The sequence below is a fragment of the Scheffersomyces spartinae genome, assembly GCF_019049425.1.
Source record: "Scheffersomyces spartinae strain ARV_011 chromosome Unknown scaffold_13, whole genome shotgun sequence".
NCBI lineage: Eukaryota > Fungi > Ascomycota > Pichiomycetes > Serinales > Debaryomycetaceae > Lizanozyma > Lizanozyma spartinae.
This window is the reverse complement of record NW_025065060.1, coordinates 222,890-241,870: the sequence shown is the minus strand read 5'-3', so window position 1 is coordinate 241,870 and position 18,981 is coordinate 222,890. Positions and strand designations below refer to the sequence as shown.

Here is an 18,981-nt window from a genome sequence, read left to right as displayed (position 1 = left end):
GGTGCACAACAGTGCATAGCAGTGTATAGCAGTGTATAGCAGTGCACAGCAGTGCATAGCTGTATAGCAGTGTATAGCAGTGCACAGCAGTGCATAGCTGTATAGCTGTATAGCAGTATAGCAGTATAGCAGTGTACAACCATAGCATAATCCATGGCCAAACCCCATACTATTATGTCTCTCCGACATAATGCGATCTTGTCCTAATGTCGCGTCCAATCAGTGGCTCGAAAATTTTGCTGATGATCGGGTCCTCTATACAGTTGGGTTTTGCCTAACCAACGAGAGGAAAAAAAAACTACTGTAATCATTAAACTAAACTAAAGTCAAAGCTAACGGCTAATCATATATATATAAATAAGAATGAACTTTTTAGCCAGAAGATCACTCTTAAATTTGAGTCGTTCAACCACTCCTTTCCATGGAGTTCCAATTGCATTTGGTAACCGTTTTGTTTCTACCAAAGACTTAACACCCAAGAAGTTACAAACAGATTTCCCATTAATTAGTGAAAAGACAGCGTCTGCTCCTATCGATTATGTGTTAACATCATTGGATATGATTGCCAATTGGGCCAGAAAGTCATCGTTTTGGCCAGTTACTTTTGGTTTAGCATGTTGTGCTGTTGAGATGATGCACGTTTCAACCCCAAGATATGATCAAGATAGATTGGGGATTATTTTCAGAGCTTCTCCAAGACAATCGGATATCATGATTGTTGCTGGGACTTTAACTAATAAGATGGCACCTGCTTTAAGACAAGTTTATGATCAAATGGCCGAACCTAAATGGGTTATTTCTATGGGTTCATGTGCTAATGGTGGTGGATATTATCATTATTCGTATGCAGTTGTTAGAGGATGTGATAGGGTTGTTCCTGTGGATGTTTATGTTCCTGGATGTCCTCCAACAGCAGAAGCTTTAATGTATGGTATTTTCCAATTACAAAAGAAGATGATGAAGACCAGAGTCACTCGTTTATGGTACAGAAATTAAGGGAAGAGGTAGCACATAATGCATGTGTGTTTTATGTATTTTAAGTATTCATATAACATTAAGGTTATATTATTTCATTCTAACCTGTAACGGAGCTTATCATAAATAACATTATACATCGTATAGAGCTTTAGAGTGATATACCTGTAGCAACGCTAACGACAAGAATTCTCTTTTGATGTATAAAGATAGAGGAATGACATTCTAACCATCATGGTTGGTTATGGTGATCAGTGGTTGTATTTTGGAAGAACGAGTCACTTTTAGCACAATAGTCTTCGGGAACAATTATGTACGAAACTATTTACATAAATACATGTATGCATACGTTCATACATACATACATACATACATACATACATACATATACGCATACATACATACATATACGCATACATACATACATACATACATACGTTCATGCCAATATCTACTACAATCTACATACAATTACTACTATGACATACACCATAAATTATACGCACCACACTTTTTACCCAGCACACGACCTTCGCACATAACTCATTTACCAACATCTCACATAGTCATATTGAAATTTGAATTTTTCCAACCCACCATTAGTTCAACCTATTTGATGTGCGACAGGTAGCCCTTTGGTACATAGTAAATTGAATCACGCAAGTCATGTGACGCGATTGGGGCATCGAGACACTCACATGATTCCGTTTTCGGTCTAGATTCAAGTTCTTAATCTGCCACTACATTTTTCGTCCCTCCCCTTACGTCCTAATTCGCCCCCCTCACTGTTGATCTTCAAAAACCCCAAGGGATCCCCCTTGATAAACCAATTTTTTGTCACCACTTTTTTCTCACTGTATTAGTACACATTTCCATACATATATTTATACCCATATATTTGTATATACTACCATGGCTAGAACCAAGCAAACAGCCAGAAAGTCTACTGGTGGTAAGGCTCCCAGAAAGCAGTTGGCCTCTAAGGCCGCCAGAAAATCAGCCCCCGTCTCGGGTGGTGTTAAGAAACCTCACAGATATAAGCCAGGTACTGTTGCCTTGAGAGAAATCAGAAGGTTCCAAAAGTCTACTGAGTTGTTAATTAGAAAGTTACCTTTCCAAAGATTGGTTAGAGAAATTGCCCAAGATTTCAAATCTGACTTAAGATTCCAATCTTCTGCTATTGGTGCTTTACAAGAAGCGGTTGAAGCTTATTTGGTTTCATTATTTGAAGATACTAACTTGTGTGCCATTCACGCTAAGAGAGTTACCATCCAAAAGAAGGATATCCAATTAGCTAGAAGATTAAGAGGTGAAAGGTCTTAAGCGCCCACTTAAACTTTGTTAGTAAGCTTTGTTAGCTTATAAACATCTGTTTGTTATTTACGTCTCTGTTTGTTTCTATTTATCACAGGTTGTGGTCCTTTATTAAATCAATGTCTTATTTACGTTTACCTTGTAGAAGTTAAGTTAACCTAGATCGTTATTGGCAAGAAACCTAGAACTGAAGTCTGCTTCACCGCCATTTGTACTTGTGCTTGCTCGGCTGTGTTCTAGAGGTCTAATAGGTGCCTGTCTGGTATTATGCGAATAAGCCTTTGCATTGGAACTTCCATGTGCCCGCACACTATAATCGTTCGATGACGAACTGCTCTTCAGTGAAGGTGCCGGTGTTGTCTGGTACAGCGAAGACAATGACGAAGGGTATTCAGTCGACGAAGATGACGATGATTGGTGATGGTGGTAGTGAGTACCACTAAAAAGTGGATTGGAAGTTCGAGCTTGTGAAGAAGGTGATAACTGTTCTTCAGACGGGAACATATTGGAAGCCGTATGATGAGTATGAGTTCCAAAAGAATTGGAATTGTTTCCATGGAATTGAAATAGTTCGCTTGATGGCGGTAGTTGTTGGTTATGCTGATGCATTTGGAATCGACGATTATGAACACTAATTCTTCCCCAACTAAGTCTAATTCTGTTATCTCCAATGACAAATCCTTGCATCGAAGAAATAGCAGATTCTGCTTCCTCTCTAGTCTGGTACTTGACAAAGCCACAACTCTTTCCTGGTGGGATTTTAATCTGTTGAATGATCCCAAATGGTTCAAACAATTTATATAAAGTGTCTTCGCTTGCTTCATTGGATAATCCTCCAATGAATACCGTGGTGTTAGTTGGGTCGGTGAAAGCAGACGACTGACTATTAGTGATATTCACACCCATTGCACCTTGTGATCTGCCATCGCCTGGCGGTTGTGGACCATGCTGATGTGACATTAGAGGTTGAAATGTCGACGGTTGCATATACATAGCATTAGTTGACAGCGGAGGAAGCGGACGTGGGTGACGTTGTTGACCCAGAAACATGCCATGGTTTGGACCGGATACTTGGCCGCCTTGCTGCAGTCCTGCTGCTATCAATGGATGCTGAGTATCATTATTTGAAGGCTCACCGATGGGAATAACAAGCTCAGGAATAGCAAGACCATTAACTCCTTTGATACCAGTATCAGAAGGACCACCTATATTATTATTATCATGATTATTATTATTGGTATATCTGGGACTGGCCAATGCGACTCTTATGGGTCTTCCCCCTAACCAAACGCCATTCATTTCAATCAAAGCTTGTTGTCTTTCATTTTCGTTTGTGAATCTAACAAACCCAAAACAACGAGACTTCCCCGTTGTGGGGTCAGTCATAACTCGGACGGTCTTAATGGATTTTGGATAATGTTTTTGGAAAAATGCTAACAAATGAGCTTCGGTCGTTGAAGCTGATAAATCTCCCACAAATAGTGAATACTCAGGAGATTGTATTATTGGAGCATTCAACGTGGCTCCGCTTGCCCAATTCAACCTAAAGTACTTCTTTTGGTTATCAGGGTTATTTGGGAAATGTTGTTGTGAAGGAATGGCAATATCTGGAAGCAATTGACCATTTAGTGCCAAAGCTCGTTGAGCATCTTCAAACGTTTCAAACTCAATAAAACAATATCCTGAGTGCTGTTGAGTATCGGTTGAAGCGCAGCTACTGAAATTCATTGTGATATTGGAGTATTTGGGTTTGATCAATTTAACATTGACTTTCCGGTGGAGAATTTTCCACCAAAGATCTTGAACTCCACTTACATCAAGCCAAGGATCAAGATCGCCCATCCATAACGTCCGTGGTGGTTCAATGGATGGCAATGCATGAGTAGAAGATAAGGCTGCAACAGCTGCAATAGATTGCTGTGTAGACACTGGGGGTGAAGGGATTGCAAAGTTGCTCAACATTTCTTGTTCTTGTTGATGCTGCTCACTTGCTGTGTTTGATACAGACATGAGACCTTCTTGTTGAATTCGTATAGGTGACGCTCCACCACTGCTTGTGCCGTTATTGTTATTGACACTCTCAATATCACTCTTAGTAATAATCATATTAGTACTAGTATTATTATTATTGTTCTTATCTAAAAGATCGGTATATGAATGGGAGGGCCCCATTGAGTTTTCAAGCACAGAAGCTGAGGAATTGGAGTACATCTTGGAGGAGGTATATATCTGAGTTAAATTACCATCAGATGCATTATGAACAAGGTCGGGACGAATAGAAGCGGAGGGGAGTTGATCTTGATATGTGGTGGACGATGTAAAGGTGTGTGACAATGAATCTAGCGATTCCACTTGCCCCTCTGCCATGGAAGGGGATAAAAGGGTAAGGGGGAGATGCGATAACGTAAATTACTAAAACAATTAACTTTTTGGTGGGCACTATTTATCCAATGGACTTAAGTTTGTTCCAAGGCCAAGATTAAAACGTATTGAAAAGATGGTGACAATTGTTGGAAACTTGTTAAGATAAATATCGGAGCTAATCTCGTATCTTGTGAAGATCAGACTCAAAACAAGACGCACAACACAACAAGGTAAATGAGATACAACTCAACTCAACACACAGTAACTTAAAGTAGCGTAATGAGTGCCAGTGAAGGTGAATGAAAAGATCGAAGACTCAGGTGCTTACAAAAATATAAGAGTCCGTATATTCTTGATTGAAAAAAAAAGATAAAAAAAAGATAAAATAAAATAAAATAAAATAAAACAAAATAAAACAAAACAAAACAAGACAAAATAAAAAAATAAAAAGTAATTAAAAGACTGTGGAGATTCGAGAACTGGTTTGGAGAAACATTTACGGGTTTATTACTACTGTTGCTCACCGTAATAACAATTAGCATAAGTAGGGAAGCGATCTTTATGGGGAAGAGGTAAAGTCTTCAGCGAATAAAGACATAGTGCGATGCCAAAGGAACAAAACAAAAAAAAAATAATAATTTATGAAAAGGTATAAGGAAAAGAGGACAAAATGCACTCAACAAAGGGACGGACAGAAACGACAAAAACAAAAATTGAAATAATCTATTGTTCACAGAAAAAGGGATCCATAACAAAACTATTATATGTCCAACTTTTTTGTTAGTGCTATTCGTTCTTTTACAAAAAAGCCTAGTAAAGGAAGTTGAGCCTTTGATCGGAGAGTGGCTTTAGCCAACGATACAAAGCCATGCGAGAGATCTGCTGATGCGTTACGACAAATGCACGTTTCGTATAACGATTAAGATAGGGTAACGATCATGATAGTGTAACGATCAAGTAGTATTTAAAGTCAACTGAAGGCTGATGATAAAAGTCGAAAATATCACCTCAAGAGACAACTATTCACGTGCGTGCTAAATTAGGACAAAACTTTGTTGTATGTGATGATACAGGTTGTTTTTGGTAGGCCGTCAAAATGTATTCATTTAAGCAATCAAGGTGCATTAGGTGTGAATGCAAAGTGGGCTAATACTGAATTATAGTCTGTCTGATATTGTCAACTCACATCACTATATATCCGATCCAGTGTTGAACCTTCTTTGCTCATGAGTATACTAGGGTAATAGTATACTTATGTGATGCCTTTCAACGGTGTGGTCGAAAAATCTGTCGAACATGTGGTATTTTGGATTGGTTGTCGATCTCGACACACTTTAAGTCGAAATCTCGATAAAGGTACCCATACCCATAAATAGAAACTGGCTATAAAGAACTAAAATTGCTGCCATGCTCAATAGGAAATTTTACTTTATACTTGAAGTATAATATAACATACTCGACCTGCATGAGTGCATACATACATATGTATATATGTATGTACGACAAACTACTACCTGTAAAGTCTAGTATACACATTCTGGAGAAAATATTTTACTTTATGGAGATATCTCACTCGTAACAATGTCACGCTAAAGTACACTATAATGTGGAGTTGGGCTGGTGAGGCTCACTTTTGTTTAAAAAGGGACATCTTCATTGTTTATCTAAAGATGTGATTATCGTCTGTGTTGCTACTTAAAGCACCTACCATAGACATTGCCGAACAACTGCTTGCAGGATACATACTTCAAGAACAATGTTAATTCAAATTTACGGAACGCATACCCCCTGGGACGATGTTTACGCATTGTTGACAAGATTATTATATACAGGTGCAACCATATATTTGAAAGTGAATAGAATACTGAACGATCCACAAATACACTGTAATCATCATATCTGATTTTGCTACGCTTTTTAGCCACACTTCCAAACTAGCTAGTAAACTCAAAGCAAACATCAAATATCAACATTGTATTTTCCTTAGACGATACAGAGTGAATCTTCCATCCCCTCTCCCAACATCCACCAAATCAGCAATAAAGATGAATGAATTGGGAAACAACTGAACAAACATCCTCAAACTACTGTAGTTTGTGCAGAAACATAACGAACATCTAATTTGATAATTACCCGGAGGCGATATTGCTTGCAACCTACCTTACCTATTATTACATAAGCAATTGAAGGAATGCAGCTGCATCAATGGTGTACACACTACTTTCTTTAATCTGACTTAAAAAACATCCTGCGTATACTCAAGTTGAAATGTAAACAAATACGGAACCATTAGCTTACTATACCAAAAACCATCCACCACCCCCAGCTATTGCCAAAGTCCTGACAATGGTGCCTAATCTGGAAGTCCACTCTTCCATCGCTTCTACGTCCACTTCCGCAAACATACGTGATTATGTACGGAATACTCAGCTAAGTGATATGGAAGCCACCAACAGTTCCATGCATACATCTCAAACTTCTGAGCCATCAGCTCACAATAATGAAGTTGGTAGAGTTCAACAAATGAAGCAACTATACGACAGGAAGAGTCACCTTCATGAATCGGAGCCAAAAAAAGATGCTGTGTTGGGCCAAGATCCACCCCTAGCTCATCACCAGATTCAATGTCACCTGTCTCCAGAAGGTGGTAATGCCGATTCTCAAGAGATCAACTTCTCTTTTCTCGATAAAATACCCCAAGAGGAGGACGTGAGAGAGAATGATGGTAACTCATATCGGAATAAACTCAAATACGTTCCTAATGATAATTTTCTGTATGATAAATCATATCCAACTTTAAACAAAAGCAGCTACAACACAAATTCCATTCCCAATACTTTCCACTATAAGTCACATCCCAATGCCAAAACCAAATCTGCTCTTGCAATTGTGACCACGAATGCCTCATCATCAAAATCAAATTCTCATGATTCCTTACCACAAACTTTGAATGAAATACAACAAAAGAAGTCAAAAATTGCTTCTCCATCTGTTCCTCTACCACCAAATCTTGACGTTATTATCGATGGTAACGATGACGACCTTAATATTACTCCCGATTGGATGCCCTCTGAATTGAATCAGAAATGGACCATTCAAAATGAAACTGATTTAAATCATATCAACAATTTCAACTCATCAGTAAGAATTACAAATAGTATACAAAATAATGAATTTGAATTGAATTTGCCTTCAACTTCAGATACTATGGTCCACAATAGTGCGAATAAAGCAACCACTCCAATGTGGCAAAGAGCCCATAAAGAATATGAACTGAATAAGAAATTACAACCTCATTTACAGAGTATTTTCATGTCTCAAAACTCAAATACAAATAACAACGATAAAAGTTTGGATGGTGCAAGGTCATCACAAGGAAACAAATCAAATGGTTCTTATACCATGTCTTCCACCATATCAACACCATTAGATACTTCTGAAAAGGTGAAAGCAACACATCATCAGCATAACCCACAGCCGCCTTCAACAGTTCTTAATAGTAATCTTCCTGAATCTCCATTAAAGTTGTTTACAACTAATTATAATACATTTACAAAAGGGAAGTTGAACGGCTTGTTGGCTAAAATGAGTACCAAGACAGATCTCACTCCTAGAACGGAGGATGCCATAATCAATAAAGTAATTTCGAATGCTCCACCAGCCATGATCCTCACAGCTTCAAATAATAATAATAATAGTAATAATCAGCTCAATGGCATTAAGAAGTTCACAGAAAGAGGGCAATACACCGACAAACAATTCATAGATAATGCTGATAAAGTATTTAAGAATTTGAAACGGCGAGGCTATTCCCAAAACTTTAGACAAGTATCTAATCATCAATCGGGAACAAGTACCTCAACCCCTAAAAATGACAAGCTAGTGAAAGATATCATTGACTATTCAAATCCAGAATTGGAGATGGAAGAACTTGAGTATTCTTCGTATACTAGTGGATTCGAAACTGATTCTCCTGGTTCAGGAAATAGTTTAATTGACTTGAAACAAGACCAAAAGCAAATTGATGAAGTTGAGGCAGAGAACTCAAAATTAAACGACCACACTTCCCATAACTTTACCTATACTACAACTAATAATGATTTTACTACATTCACCAAGCTCGCTTCCAGCTCTCAAGGAGGAGGTGTACCGGAAATTGAGCGTGAAGTTGACGAATTACAAAACGAGTATACTTTTGACTCATTTTCCGAAGATGCATTTACAAGAGAACTTGCAGCTGTTGAAAATAGCCAAAAGTATACTCCTGTTGTAATTGACAACAATTTGCAATCACTTCCTTCGAAAGCCATGTCTTCACCACAGAAATTACAAAGCTCACCAAAGAAACTCAAGGAAACTCAAGCAAGAGACTTACCATTGAAATCTACAAAGAACGAATTAAATCTGCAAATGGTTTCCAGTCCCGAGTTTGATGTCATAAAAAACCAAGTTCTTGGCTTAGAGAATGGATTGGGAATGTTGATGAAAACAGTGGATCTACTTTTGGAATCGAAAACGACGACCCCAGAATTACCCAAGAAGGTCAACAACGACGTCATCAACGCATCTGAAAATAGTATTCTAGATGAGTCAATTGGTGGTGAATCTTTTGATCCGAACCAAACAATCAAATGGAAAACAGGTTCTCAATTGCAGTTCCAAAGGCTCTATGGTGACCAAAATTTACAGCAAAAACCGACAATTGCAAAGAATTTGGACCAAGGCAGACCACTTGCCCCAATAAACGGTAAGAATAGTGACAACCAGCCTTTACCTCGGGGAGTTCTTAAACGTACAGCCGATATACCTGTGGCATATGATAACATGGTGCTTGATTTGGAGAACCATAAATGGGTTCCTAATGATGATAGGGAGCTAGAAAATGGTTCTTTAGATTCTATTGAAGATTTAGTAAGTTATTCAGAAGAGAAGAACAGCACTGTATTAAAAAGAGATAACTCTTTTCAAAAGCATGCAAGAAGTAAGAGAAATGATAGTAAGCTAGAAGTGAGTTTCAACTTGCCTGCTGAAGATAGTTCCATTCGTGAAAGTGACACTACAAAGAACCTTCCTGATGTCACTCTGATTTCAAGGGTGGATGATGTCTCATTCTCACAAACAGTTAAAAAGCTTGTTCATGCGATTGCAGAGTCACTAGCTAACGTACCAACAGAATGGAATGATGTAACATCTTTGGCATTACTTCGAGCAGGTCTTGATTCCTTGAAGGACTTGGAAAGATTTTTACCCTTTGTCACTTCACTTGATATTTCGCATAATAGCATAAGGTTTCTTGAGGGGATTCCATCTAAAATTCTTCAATTAAAAGCAGAGAGTAATAATCTTGGAGATTTGACAGTTTTCTCTGGGTTCCATGACTTGCAAAGGTTAAATATTTCTGGAAATGAGTTCAGTAGTTTGTCTGCTTTATCATCAAACATTCATTTGGCTCATTTAAATGCATCTAAAAATGTTATCTCATCCATCCAGACAATAAGCAATCTTGAGAATTTGGTGACATTAGATCTTTCATCTAACAACTTGACGGGAGATTTAGACTTCATCAAATTCAAGCTTCCAAATCTTCAGGAATTAAACTTATCTGAAAACAAGATTAAGTTAGTTAAAGGTATTGAAAATTTACCCAGTTTGAGGATATTGAACTTGAATGAGAATCAAGTGCAAAGCATCTCTTGCAATGAATCCCATTTAAAGTTAAAGAAACTATTATTGAAGTTAAACCGGATCAAAAATTTGGATGTTTCATGTTATCCATTTTTACGAGTCCTTAGAATTGATGGCAACATGCTTACATCATTAAACGGCTTAGATAAATTGAAGAATTTGGATGAGGTTTCTTGCAAGTCACAATATGATACCCAAGTACTTGAGAAGATTCTTTTGGAGTGTCAAGATATTAACATTTTAGATATTTCAGGCAATGGAGACTACGATTTGGGATTGGTATGTAATAACCCAAAGTCTCATAGAAATATCGTGTTCTTAAATGTTAATGTTCTTTCATTATGTGCAATGGACTTGAAAGAGATTCCTTTAGGATTTGGTAAAGTGTTTCCGAATGTTAGGGAATTAAATTTGAATTTCAACAGTTTAAATAAAATCTCAGAGTTAAACGAATTACATCATTTGAAGAAGCTTTACCTTGTAAGCAATTCAATGGTTCAAGTGGAAGGTTTGATCAAAGGTCTTATTAACTCAAGAAGTACATTGGAGGTTCTTGATGTTAGACTTAATCCAGTTAATGTTGAGCTTTATCCTTATGTCTTCAATCCTCATGAAAGGGATGTCATACAGATCTCTAATACTCTTAGGACCAGTCCTATTCAATTGGAAACATTGGATGACATTGAGAACTTTGTTATTCACTATCAATCATTGAACAAGAGTGAACTGGAATGGGCAGAAAGAGATTCTCAATTTATATCTCAAATTGCAAAGGAACCTACACGTGTTGATCAAAGAATTAACTACGAGATGGTGATAGTGAACTTCTTCAACCGATTAAGGAAGTTAGACGGTAGTATCGTGACCCATGAGATGAGACATCAGCTTAAACATCGATTCAACAGAACTTAATGTGGAGAACAGACGTCGGAATTAGGGAGCGTTCTGAGCCATAATGCGCCAAAGTGCGCAAACAATTTCCTAATCTGGTAATCCTCATGATAACAGAAGGTTGGTTCTTATAAAGGCCTATCCAAAACATCTACCAACCAATACAGTGCTGACTATATCAATGACTTTATCAACTAGAGTATCTATTCAATGGCCACCTGAATTGGCGGAGGAGAAAACCTCTACTATGGTGTTTACCTCACCCAAAAATCTTTTTGTGGACGTTAGAATTCTATCCAACCACTATCCATATAAGACACAAGCCAAAGACTTGCATTTTACTGAAGTGTTTCAATGGGTTATTGTGGGCACAGAAGAGAGTATTCCTGAGTCCAATAAGATTGCATTCCACCATGAGATTGACTCCATGGCTATTAGTCAACTGTTGAAAACTGGTAAGCCAATGGAAGATTGTTTAGGAGAGCCTGATGTGGGTAACTTTTCCAGTATCCCAAGTAGTGAAGATCGAAAGGAGACAGGAGAAATGGTTAATCCAGCTACAGGGAAAATGCAAGATTATATTGAGATTTGGAGATCGTTAGACTCTGAGGTACATACTCCTGAATTGTTGGGTAGGGAAGCTTCAACCACCGTTCATCTGGTTACTGTATATGACGTTAAAACCGAGAAATATCATGGACGTATGATTAGACTTGGGAATTGGGCTCAAGGGGTTGTGTATGATAAGCAAAGCCTCGACCATCCATTACATGTTGTTAGGGCCTTTAGATCATCTACATCATGGAGTTATCTTATAGAGTATGGTGATAGCGGGTTATTCCCATTGAACAACAACGAGGAGCCAACTATTATTACCGAGACTGGGCTTGAATGGAGCTGTGTAGAGCGTACATAAGAGATAATGCCATACAATCATAGCATACTCGTGTGTAGTACCGCATAGTATCGCATACCATAATACATAGTATAAATAGTGGATGATGTCAGATCGATGGTGGCCTGCGCGCAAGGACACAAAACCGAAGAAGGAAAAATTTGATATCAAAAGTCGAAACCCCTTAGAAAATCCATCGAACCTTCCTCCTGATAAACAGACAGAACGGACATTAAATCTAAGATGAGTGAAGCATGGTATGTGTAAGACCATAACACCAGGGGTATATGACTATGGAATTACTAACGTTTAGGTTATTTGTATTTGCTGTGGTTGTCAATGCCATCAACTTGTTTTCTCAAGTATTCTTTACCATCATGTATTCCGATTTGGAAAGTGACTATATCAACCCAATTGAGTTATGTAGCAAGTTGAACCCTTGGTATTTACCTGAAGCCGGGATCCATGCGTTCCTCACGGTGATGTTTTTGCTCAATGGGTGTTGGTTCACGTTCTTGATGAACTTGCCCTTGTTGGCCTACAACGTCAATAAGTTTATTAATAAGAATCATTTGTTGGACGCTACAGAGATCTTTAGAACTTTATCCAAACATAAGAAGGAATCGTTCGTCAAGTTGGGATTCCATTTGTTGATGTTTTTCTATTATTTGTATAGAATGATTCTTGCCTTGGTCCAAGATTAATTCCATGGTGGTGGTTTAGTTCTGTGGTTGTATTGAATGCTTACCTTCAGTGTGCATGCATACCTTGCAGTACATGCATACCTTCTAGTATATATGAATAACATGAAGAAATTAATAACATTGCTAGAATTATTGCTTTAGTGTAGCTTGCAGTTGAATAACTTTAATTGCTCTATCATGTTGGTTCTGAAACTCAATTCCAGTATAATCTCCGCCAGATAAGCGACATTTGAATTGGAATTGTCAGTTGCCGTCTTTGTATTGTGGATTTGTTCTGCTAGATCAACCATTTTCTTTGTATCTTCATATGTTGCTTTGATTTGGTTGTGGCTCTGTCGAAGTTGACCCAATTCGTTCCCAATGTGACTGTGCTGCTGACGAAGATCAAAAATCTTTTGTCTCCATTCATTCTTCTCACGTTGTATTTGCTTGAGTCGTTTCAGAATGTCTTGGATGTTGGAGGTTAACGATAGAAGATTGTCCAAATATGAGATAACGTTAAGTCTAAATTCTGTTTCGGTGACATTATGATGATGGTCACACTGAAAAGTATTGACTAAATGCTTCAATGCGTCCAAACGGTTGACTTTGAAACGTTTATTTTGATTACCTCTGTGACTTAATCGGTCCAATTCGATTACCATGGGTCTCTGTCTTCCTTTTGAAGTGGCTTTCGACAACAGAATTGGGGCTGCTTTGGGTGGGGCTATGGGTGGAGTAAATAATTGGCCAGGATCACTAGATTCAACTAGTGATGATGTTCTGGTATATTTATTAGTCTTTCTTTGCTTGGTAATCCTTGCAGTCAGTTTCAGTTTCAGTTTCAGCTTTTGTTTGGGCTCCGGCTTCAGCTTCTGTTGCAGTTTCAGCTTCTGTATCCGTTCCTGCTTCAGCTCCAGAGTCTCGGTAGTTGGCACAAACCGTGCTTCCTTGGTTCGTAGCAATTGCTTGAGTTTGTTGCCGTTATTTACAAACCAAGAACTGCCACTGCCATCTTCTTTACTCTCGCTGGCAGTGTTCTTGGAAACATTCGTAGTAGAAGGTTGTGACGGTGGCAGTGGTTGCAACAGTTGTAACTGTTGCTGTTTAACTTTGAGTGTATTCAATGTTCTTTGTATCGTATTCTTATCCACAGCTGATTTTCTAGCCAATGGTGTTGTCTTATTCAACGGTGCCCTCTTCTTCTTAGGGCTAAGACGTTTGGCTTGAATAGAACTTATATTCTCTACCGGATTGGTCCGTGTAGGTGTATCTGCTACATGAGCTTTACTTTTACCTGGCAGTCTGTAGAAACTTGCTCTTCGAGGTAAATCACTGAGATCTTCATTCTTAACTAATGCAGATTGTAAGTTCTTAAGTTCACGACTATTAGTGGGTAAATCTGTAGGAGTTATCTTAAACTCTCCAGTATCTAAGGATCGAGACCTACATTTAATAATAGTGTTAGTAGATGTTTATTGGTGATGTGTACACTTTCAGTAGACTTACGCTGATCCTCTTAGCCGAGCATCTCGCTTATCAGCTCTCGAGGTCATAGAATTGAATAAGTTGTAGCTGTAGTAGTGTGCTTAATGGTGTGTAGATAATCTGTATACATTTTGTTATCTTTATGTAGCGCTGAGTCCTACACGACCCACCACGTGACTTTCATAGTAGATACATGCCTAGCGATATGGTGGTGTATAAGATACATTGGTTAAATAGTAAATACATCATATTAATATACAACAATCATTACTAATTCATATACTAAAGATTAGCTTTGTTAACTAAACTAACACATTTATTGTTGAGACAAGTGTTCCAACAAGACAGATCTTTCTTCAGTGTCAGCACCCCAGTTCTTGATAACAACACAAGAAGCACCAACAACCTTTCTGGCGTTACCTTCTCTGTCCAATTGACACAAACCAGCCCATTCACCCAACAACTTGGCATCAGAGACCTTAATCAATGGAATCTTTTCTTCAGGTTCATCACACAAAGCTTCAACCAACTTGATGATGGATTCTTCAGTAACAGCGTCACACAAGACACACAATTGAGCTTCTCTTCTGGACAAAGCCTTGGAAGCTTCTCTCAAACCTCTGGCCAAACCATCGTGGACCAATGAGGTTCTCAAGACAACCTTCAAACAGTCTTCAATGGAAACGGAACCGGTTTCTTGTTGTTCAACAACTTGGACTTCTTCAACGTCAGACATTTTTTAATAATACTAGTGTATGATTGGACTTCTTCGATAGATTATCAATCTTCTCAGTGAAGAAAGAAGCTTGAAGGAAATATATGTATGAAATGCTCAGAACTTTTTTCACTATACCCTCTGCGCGAGCAATCAAAAAAATTTTCAGTGTTAGCGGATTTGTGTAATTTATAAGAGTAGGGTTCAAGCCCTAAGAATCATGATATAATTAAAATAAGCACTAAAGATAAGACTAAGAAGAGAGTTATAAAGATTGTACTATTGTCCAGCACTGATGGTGTTATAGAGAAAATCTTTAGAGTTTGGGTTACTACATGCTAGTAAAAGACAGGGAGATGTGTGATTAGTTTACATAATTAATTGATCAGCTATCACGTGATGCTTAACTAAAAAGAAAATGTATGGATAGATTCAACTGCTTAACGATAAACAAAGTTATAGTGACTGAATTATATACTAAAATCATCTATACTTACATTATGACGGTTTATACTTAGCCCACGCTTTGATTTCTACGAAAATCAACTTGTGACATTAATTACCGTATTTAGTAATGCGGTAGATATTTAAGACACTCTATCAACATTTCCTTATCGTGTTACAACCGACTACTACAACAATTCTTCGTGCTAAGGCCGCACTCAATGGAAGTCTGGTAACACCTGGCCATTGACAATCTCTATCCCAAATACTAACATATATTGACTATATAACATGACTGTACCTTACGTATCCACGTCCTTAGTTGATGTTAGTGCTACCACTTATAAAGACCTTCCTTATCGGGCCCTTTACAAGAATGAACTAGAACAACCTAGTGGACTGTTCAAACTCAGAGGGATAGCCCATTGTATTCAACAAGCTCTCCGAAGCAATACTGCTGAAGGAGCCAGCGTCCATGTGTACTGTTCATCTGGTGGCAATGCTGGGATGGCTGCTGCTTATGCCTCAAAACAAATGGGCGTGCCGTGCACTGTAGTGTTGCCCCAGACCACGAAGCAATTGGTGATAGACAAGTTGAAGGACGACTTGGAAGCAGAAGTCATAGTGCGCGGCTTGCATTGGGGTGAAGCCGATGCCTACTTACAGAAGGAATTGATAGGTCTGAAGGGATACCCCAAGGCTGGATCTGTGTATGTCCATCCATTTGATAATCCCGTTATATGGGAGGGCCATGCGTCCATGATCGATGAGATAGTGGACCAATTGAACAGTGAAGATGATCTTGGTAAAGTTAAAGGTATAGTATGTAGTGTTGGTGGAGGAGGGTTGTACAATGGGATAGTCGAAGGGTTACACAGACATGAATCGTTAAAGAATGTGCCTGTTATAGCCGTTGAGACTGACCAAGTGCCTTGTTTTAGAGATGCGGTAGTGAAAGGCGAGGTTGTGACTCTAAGTGGGCCATTCAGTACAGTGGCTACCAGCTTAGGAAGTCCGTATGTGTCGCTGAAGTCACTTAGCAATGCCCAAACCCATACAACACTTAATCACGTGATAACCGAGACCGAAGCCTTAGAGGGAGTCGTTGATTATCACGATCGATTTGGGACCATTGTGGAGCCAGCTTGTGGGGCTACACTATCGTTAACGTCAAAGGTCGAAGTCTTGAACGAGATTTTGGGTATTCCATTACAAGCCGACGATATCATTATATATATCGTATGCGGAGGTAAGGCTACTAATGAAGCCTTACTTGAGCAGTACAGGGCTATGGTTTGCAATAAATAATATAGGCATAAGAAATAGAAGGTACATATACAGAAGAACTAAAGTATTAGAACAGGACAGACAAGACACAAATCATAGTTCCATCTGATCCACATCAAAGGGGTGATGATGGTGGTCATTATGGTGTTTATCATCGTCATCTTCGTCATCACTCTCAATGGCATTCTCAGGAGGTACCTGTGACAGAAGATCGCCATTACCAATAATTGAAGCATTTGGATGAGCCGGAGTGTCATCATCGTCATCCCCAAACTCCTCGTCATCTTCAAAGTCGACATCAAAGAAATCCTCGTCGGAACCAGTGACTCGGGAAAATAGACCCTTGGTTTCACTGACTACTCCATCATAACTTAATTCTGCTGATGGCATATTGGAGAAGATGACATTGGGATTCTTGGCTAGTGTTTTGTAAATGATGTTATTTGATTCGTTGGCATTTAGAAGCACATTGACCAAGTTAGGCTTGATGTAAGTCTTTTGAACGTACCCCAACTTACAAACAAAGTCTAGAGGTTTCTTTGGAGTAAACGAATTTAGTTCATCGCCCAATTTGAATGAGCTAGACACTATCTGTGGGGATGGTGGGGTTACGCCACTATTCATTATCATATCTGTTGGTTTCAACAAGTTATCATCATAATCAACGTCGTCCATTGCGGCGTCTATTGATGACTGCTGTGGTTGCTCGTCTATTTCTTCTTCTTCTTCTTCTTCTTTCAAAATAGTCATCTGCATTTTATCCAATGCCAGTTGGAGATCTAATTTTGCTCGACTCAAATCCTGTTCAATCAGTTGAGCATACCAAATCGACTCACCCACGGGACAAATGCCCGAGCCACCGTTCTGAATGATTACCTGAACACTCTCGTTATTATCTGTGGGCAAGGAATGAGGAGGGAACACCACTATGGCCGAAGTCTCGTGATCGCTGGTCCACTGATGACAATCTCTCTTGATGATGGCCGTCAATCTTGTCACATAAAACTCCTGTAAGTCCTTGACGACTTCGTTTTCATATTGAGCTCTCAAGAAGGGAGGGATTTGCGTTGGAGATATGATTAATTTCTCTTTGATCTTAACAGATGACCCGTCGGAGAATCTGGCTATCATTTTGTCTTGATCATAATCAATTAATCTGGTATCCAATTTATAAGTAGTTCCGGCTACTGCAGCACTTCTACAAAACCCTTGAGAGATTTCACCTGGGCCTCCAAACTTCAGCATCATCACGGGGAAGGGCCCATAAACATCAACAGACGTAAGATATCTTCTTATTCTGGCCATTGCTTCAGGAGCTTTGGTCAGTTCCTTGGAACACAATGCAATTGAATACACCAATTCGTTTATTTGAGGCTCAGCCAATTTGAATTGGTGTTTAAGAAATTCCCCTATGGGAGTCTTTGCATTATCCCAGATCAACTTGTTCTTTTCTTCGTCTTGTATGTCTATAAGGGCGAACTTCAAGAACTTCATGAGATACCTTTTATCTGTCAAGCTTAATCTTTGGTCTGTGAATAAATCTTGTTTGGTGGTGTTAGAGACTTTCCTATTGAATTGACCATTTTCAAACACATGGAAGTTGGACAAGCTTTGGAACTCCAAATAACGATACACTCTGGACTTCACTAAAAGAGCCAATAGATCGGACTTGGCAAACATGATTTTCGGAGTCAAGTCGATTCCATAATCTTTAGAACAAAAATTATTGGTTTGGGATCCTCCAGGAACATATAGTTGTGCTTCTTGGAAATGGTTGATTCTTCCTTGGTTCACTTCCATGACCCATTTCTTTATTTGCTCCACAGTTAACGTGGAAGCCAGATCACCATAGTATTTGTTCTGGTCAATGTGCAACACTTCAACACCGGCCCAACTCAAAGAGGCTGCGAGTATACTCTCCACCAAGCCTGTTCCCAAAATGAGTACGTCGCAATGGTCTAGTTTCAAGTGGGGGTCCTGCGGTTTCTCCAACCCTGCTAAATGTGGGATAGAGGGTGGAGTATACGACACACTGGGTCTTCTTTCGGCCATTGAAGGTCTTCTTTCGCTTCTACCGTATGGTCCCATTTCAGTCGGTGCAAATGTGGACAGTAATATATTAATATCAGAGTGTTTCTCTTGCGTCCACGTTATCGTTGCAAATGCGATTAATTCTTTTCAGTCGTTCTTGGGTCGGGTGGAGTTTGGGAATATATATATGAAGGTGCTTTAAAGTAACT

At 38.8% G+C, this 18,981-nt stretch overlaps 9 protein-coding genes across 9 annotated transcripts; 5 read left to right on the top strand and 4 right to left on the bottom strand.

Annotated features, from left to right (window-relative positions):
- Nucleotides 1-363: 363 nt before the first annotated feature.
- FESUR1 (Fesur1p) lies at nucleotides 364-996 on the top strand (the record flags this gene model as incomplete). Its single annotated transcript, XM_043191805.1, has 1 exon — nucleotides 364-996. One exon carries the CDS (start codon nucleotides 364-366, stop codon nucleotides 994-996), a length of 633 nt encoding a protein of 210 aa, XP_043048777.1.
- An 891-nt stretch (nucleotides 997-1,887) lies between these two features.
- HHT1 (Hht1p) lies at nucleotides 1,888-2,298 on the top strand (the record flags this gene model as incomplete). The annotated part of the gene is made up of 1 exon (XM_043191804.1): nucleotides 1,888-2,298. One exon carries the CDS (start codon nucleotides 1,888-1,890, stop codon nucleotides 2,296-2,298), a length of 411 nt encoding a protein of 136 aa, XP_043048776.1.
- A 144-nt stretch (nucleotides 2,299-2,442) lies between these two features.
- Nucleotides 2,443-4,299, bottom strand: NGR1 (uncharacterized protein; the record flags this gene model as incomplete). Its single annotated transcript, XM_043191803.1, has 1 exon — nucleotides 2,443-4,299. One exon carries the CDS (start codon nucleotides 4,297-4,299, stop codon nucleotides 2,443-2,445), a length of 1,857 nt encoding a protein of 618 aa, XP_043048775.1.
- A 1,958-nt stretch (nucleotides 4,300-6,257) lies between these two features.
- KQ657_000988 (uncharacterized protein) lies at nucleotides 6,258-12,145 on the top strand (the record flags this gene model as incomplete). The annotated part of the gene is made up of 3 exons (XM_043191802.1): nucleotides 6,258-6,264; nucleotides 6,947-11,194; nucleotides 11,397-12,145. The coding sequence occupies 3 exons, from the start codon at nucleotides 6,258-6,260 to the stop codon at nucleotides 12,143-12,145; spliced, it is 5,004 nt and encodes a 1,667-aa protein (XP_043048774.1).
- A 222-nt stretch (nucleotides 12,146-12,367) lies between these two features.
- On the top strand, nucleotides 12,368-12,828 carry ERV14 (cornichon family protein; the record flags this gene model as incomplete). The annotated part of the gene is made up of 2 exons (XM_043191801.1): nucleotides 12,368-12,381; nucleotides 12,438-12,828. 2 exons carry the CDS (start codon nucleotides 12,368-12,370, stop codon nucleotides 12,826-12,828), a joined length of 405 nt encoding a protein of 134 aa, XP_043048773.1.
- Nucleotides 12,829-12,965: 137 nt separating this feature from the next.
- Nucleotides 12,966-14,363, bottom strand: KQ657_000986 (uncharacterized protein; the record flags this gene model as incomplete). The annotated part of the gene is made up of 2 exons (XM_043191800.1): nucleotides 12,966-14,253; nucleotides 14,317-14,363. 2 exons carry the CDS (start codon nucleotides 14,361-14,363, stop codon nucleotides 12,966-12,968), a joined length of 1,335 nt encoding a protein of 444 aa, XP_043048772.1.
- A 248-nt stretch (nucleotides 14,364-14,611) lies between these two features.
- On the bottom strand, nucleotides 14,612-15,031 carry RPS12 (40S ribosomal protein eS12; the record flags this gene model as incomplete). Its single annotated transcript, XM_043191799.1, has 1 exon — nucleotides 14,612-15,031. One exon carries the CDS (start codon nucleotides 15,029-15,031, stop codon nucleotides 14,612-14,614), a length of 420 nt encoding a protein of 139 aa, XP_043048771.1.
- A 714-nt stretch (nucleotides 15,032-15,745) lies between these two features.
- KQ657_000984 (uncharacterized protein) lies at nucleotides 15,746-16,762 on the top strand (the record flags this gene model as incomplete). The annotated part of the gene is made up of 1 exon (XM_043191798.1): nucleotides 15,746-16,762. One exon carries the CDS (start codon nucleotides 15,746-15,748, stop codon nucleotides 16,760-16,762), a length of 1,017 nt encoding a protein of 338 aa, XP_043048770.1.
- Nucleotides 16,763-16,834: 72 nt separating this feature from the next.
- MRS6 (GTPase-activating protein) lies at nucleotides 16,835-18,829 on the bottom strand (the record flags this gene model as incomplete). The annotated part of the gene is made up of 1 exon (XM_043191797.1): nucleotides 16,835-18,829. The coding sequence occupies one exon, from the start codon at nucleotides 18,827-18,829 to the stop codon at nucleotides 16,835-16,837; it is 1,995 nt and encodes a 664-aa protein (XP_043048769.1).
- Between the last annotated feature and the right edge of the window lie 152 nt (nucleotides 18,830-18,981).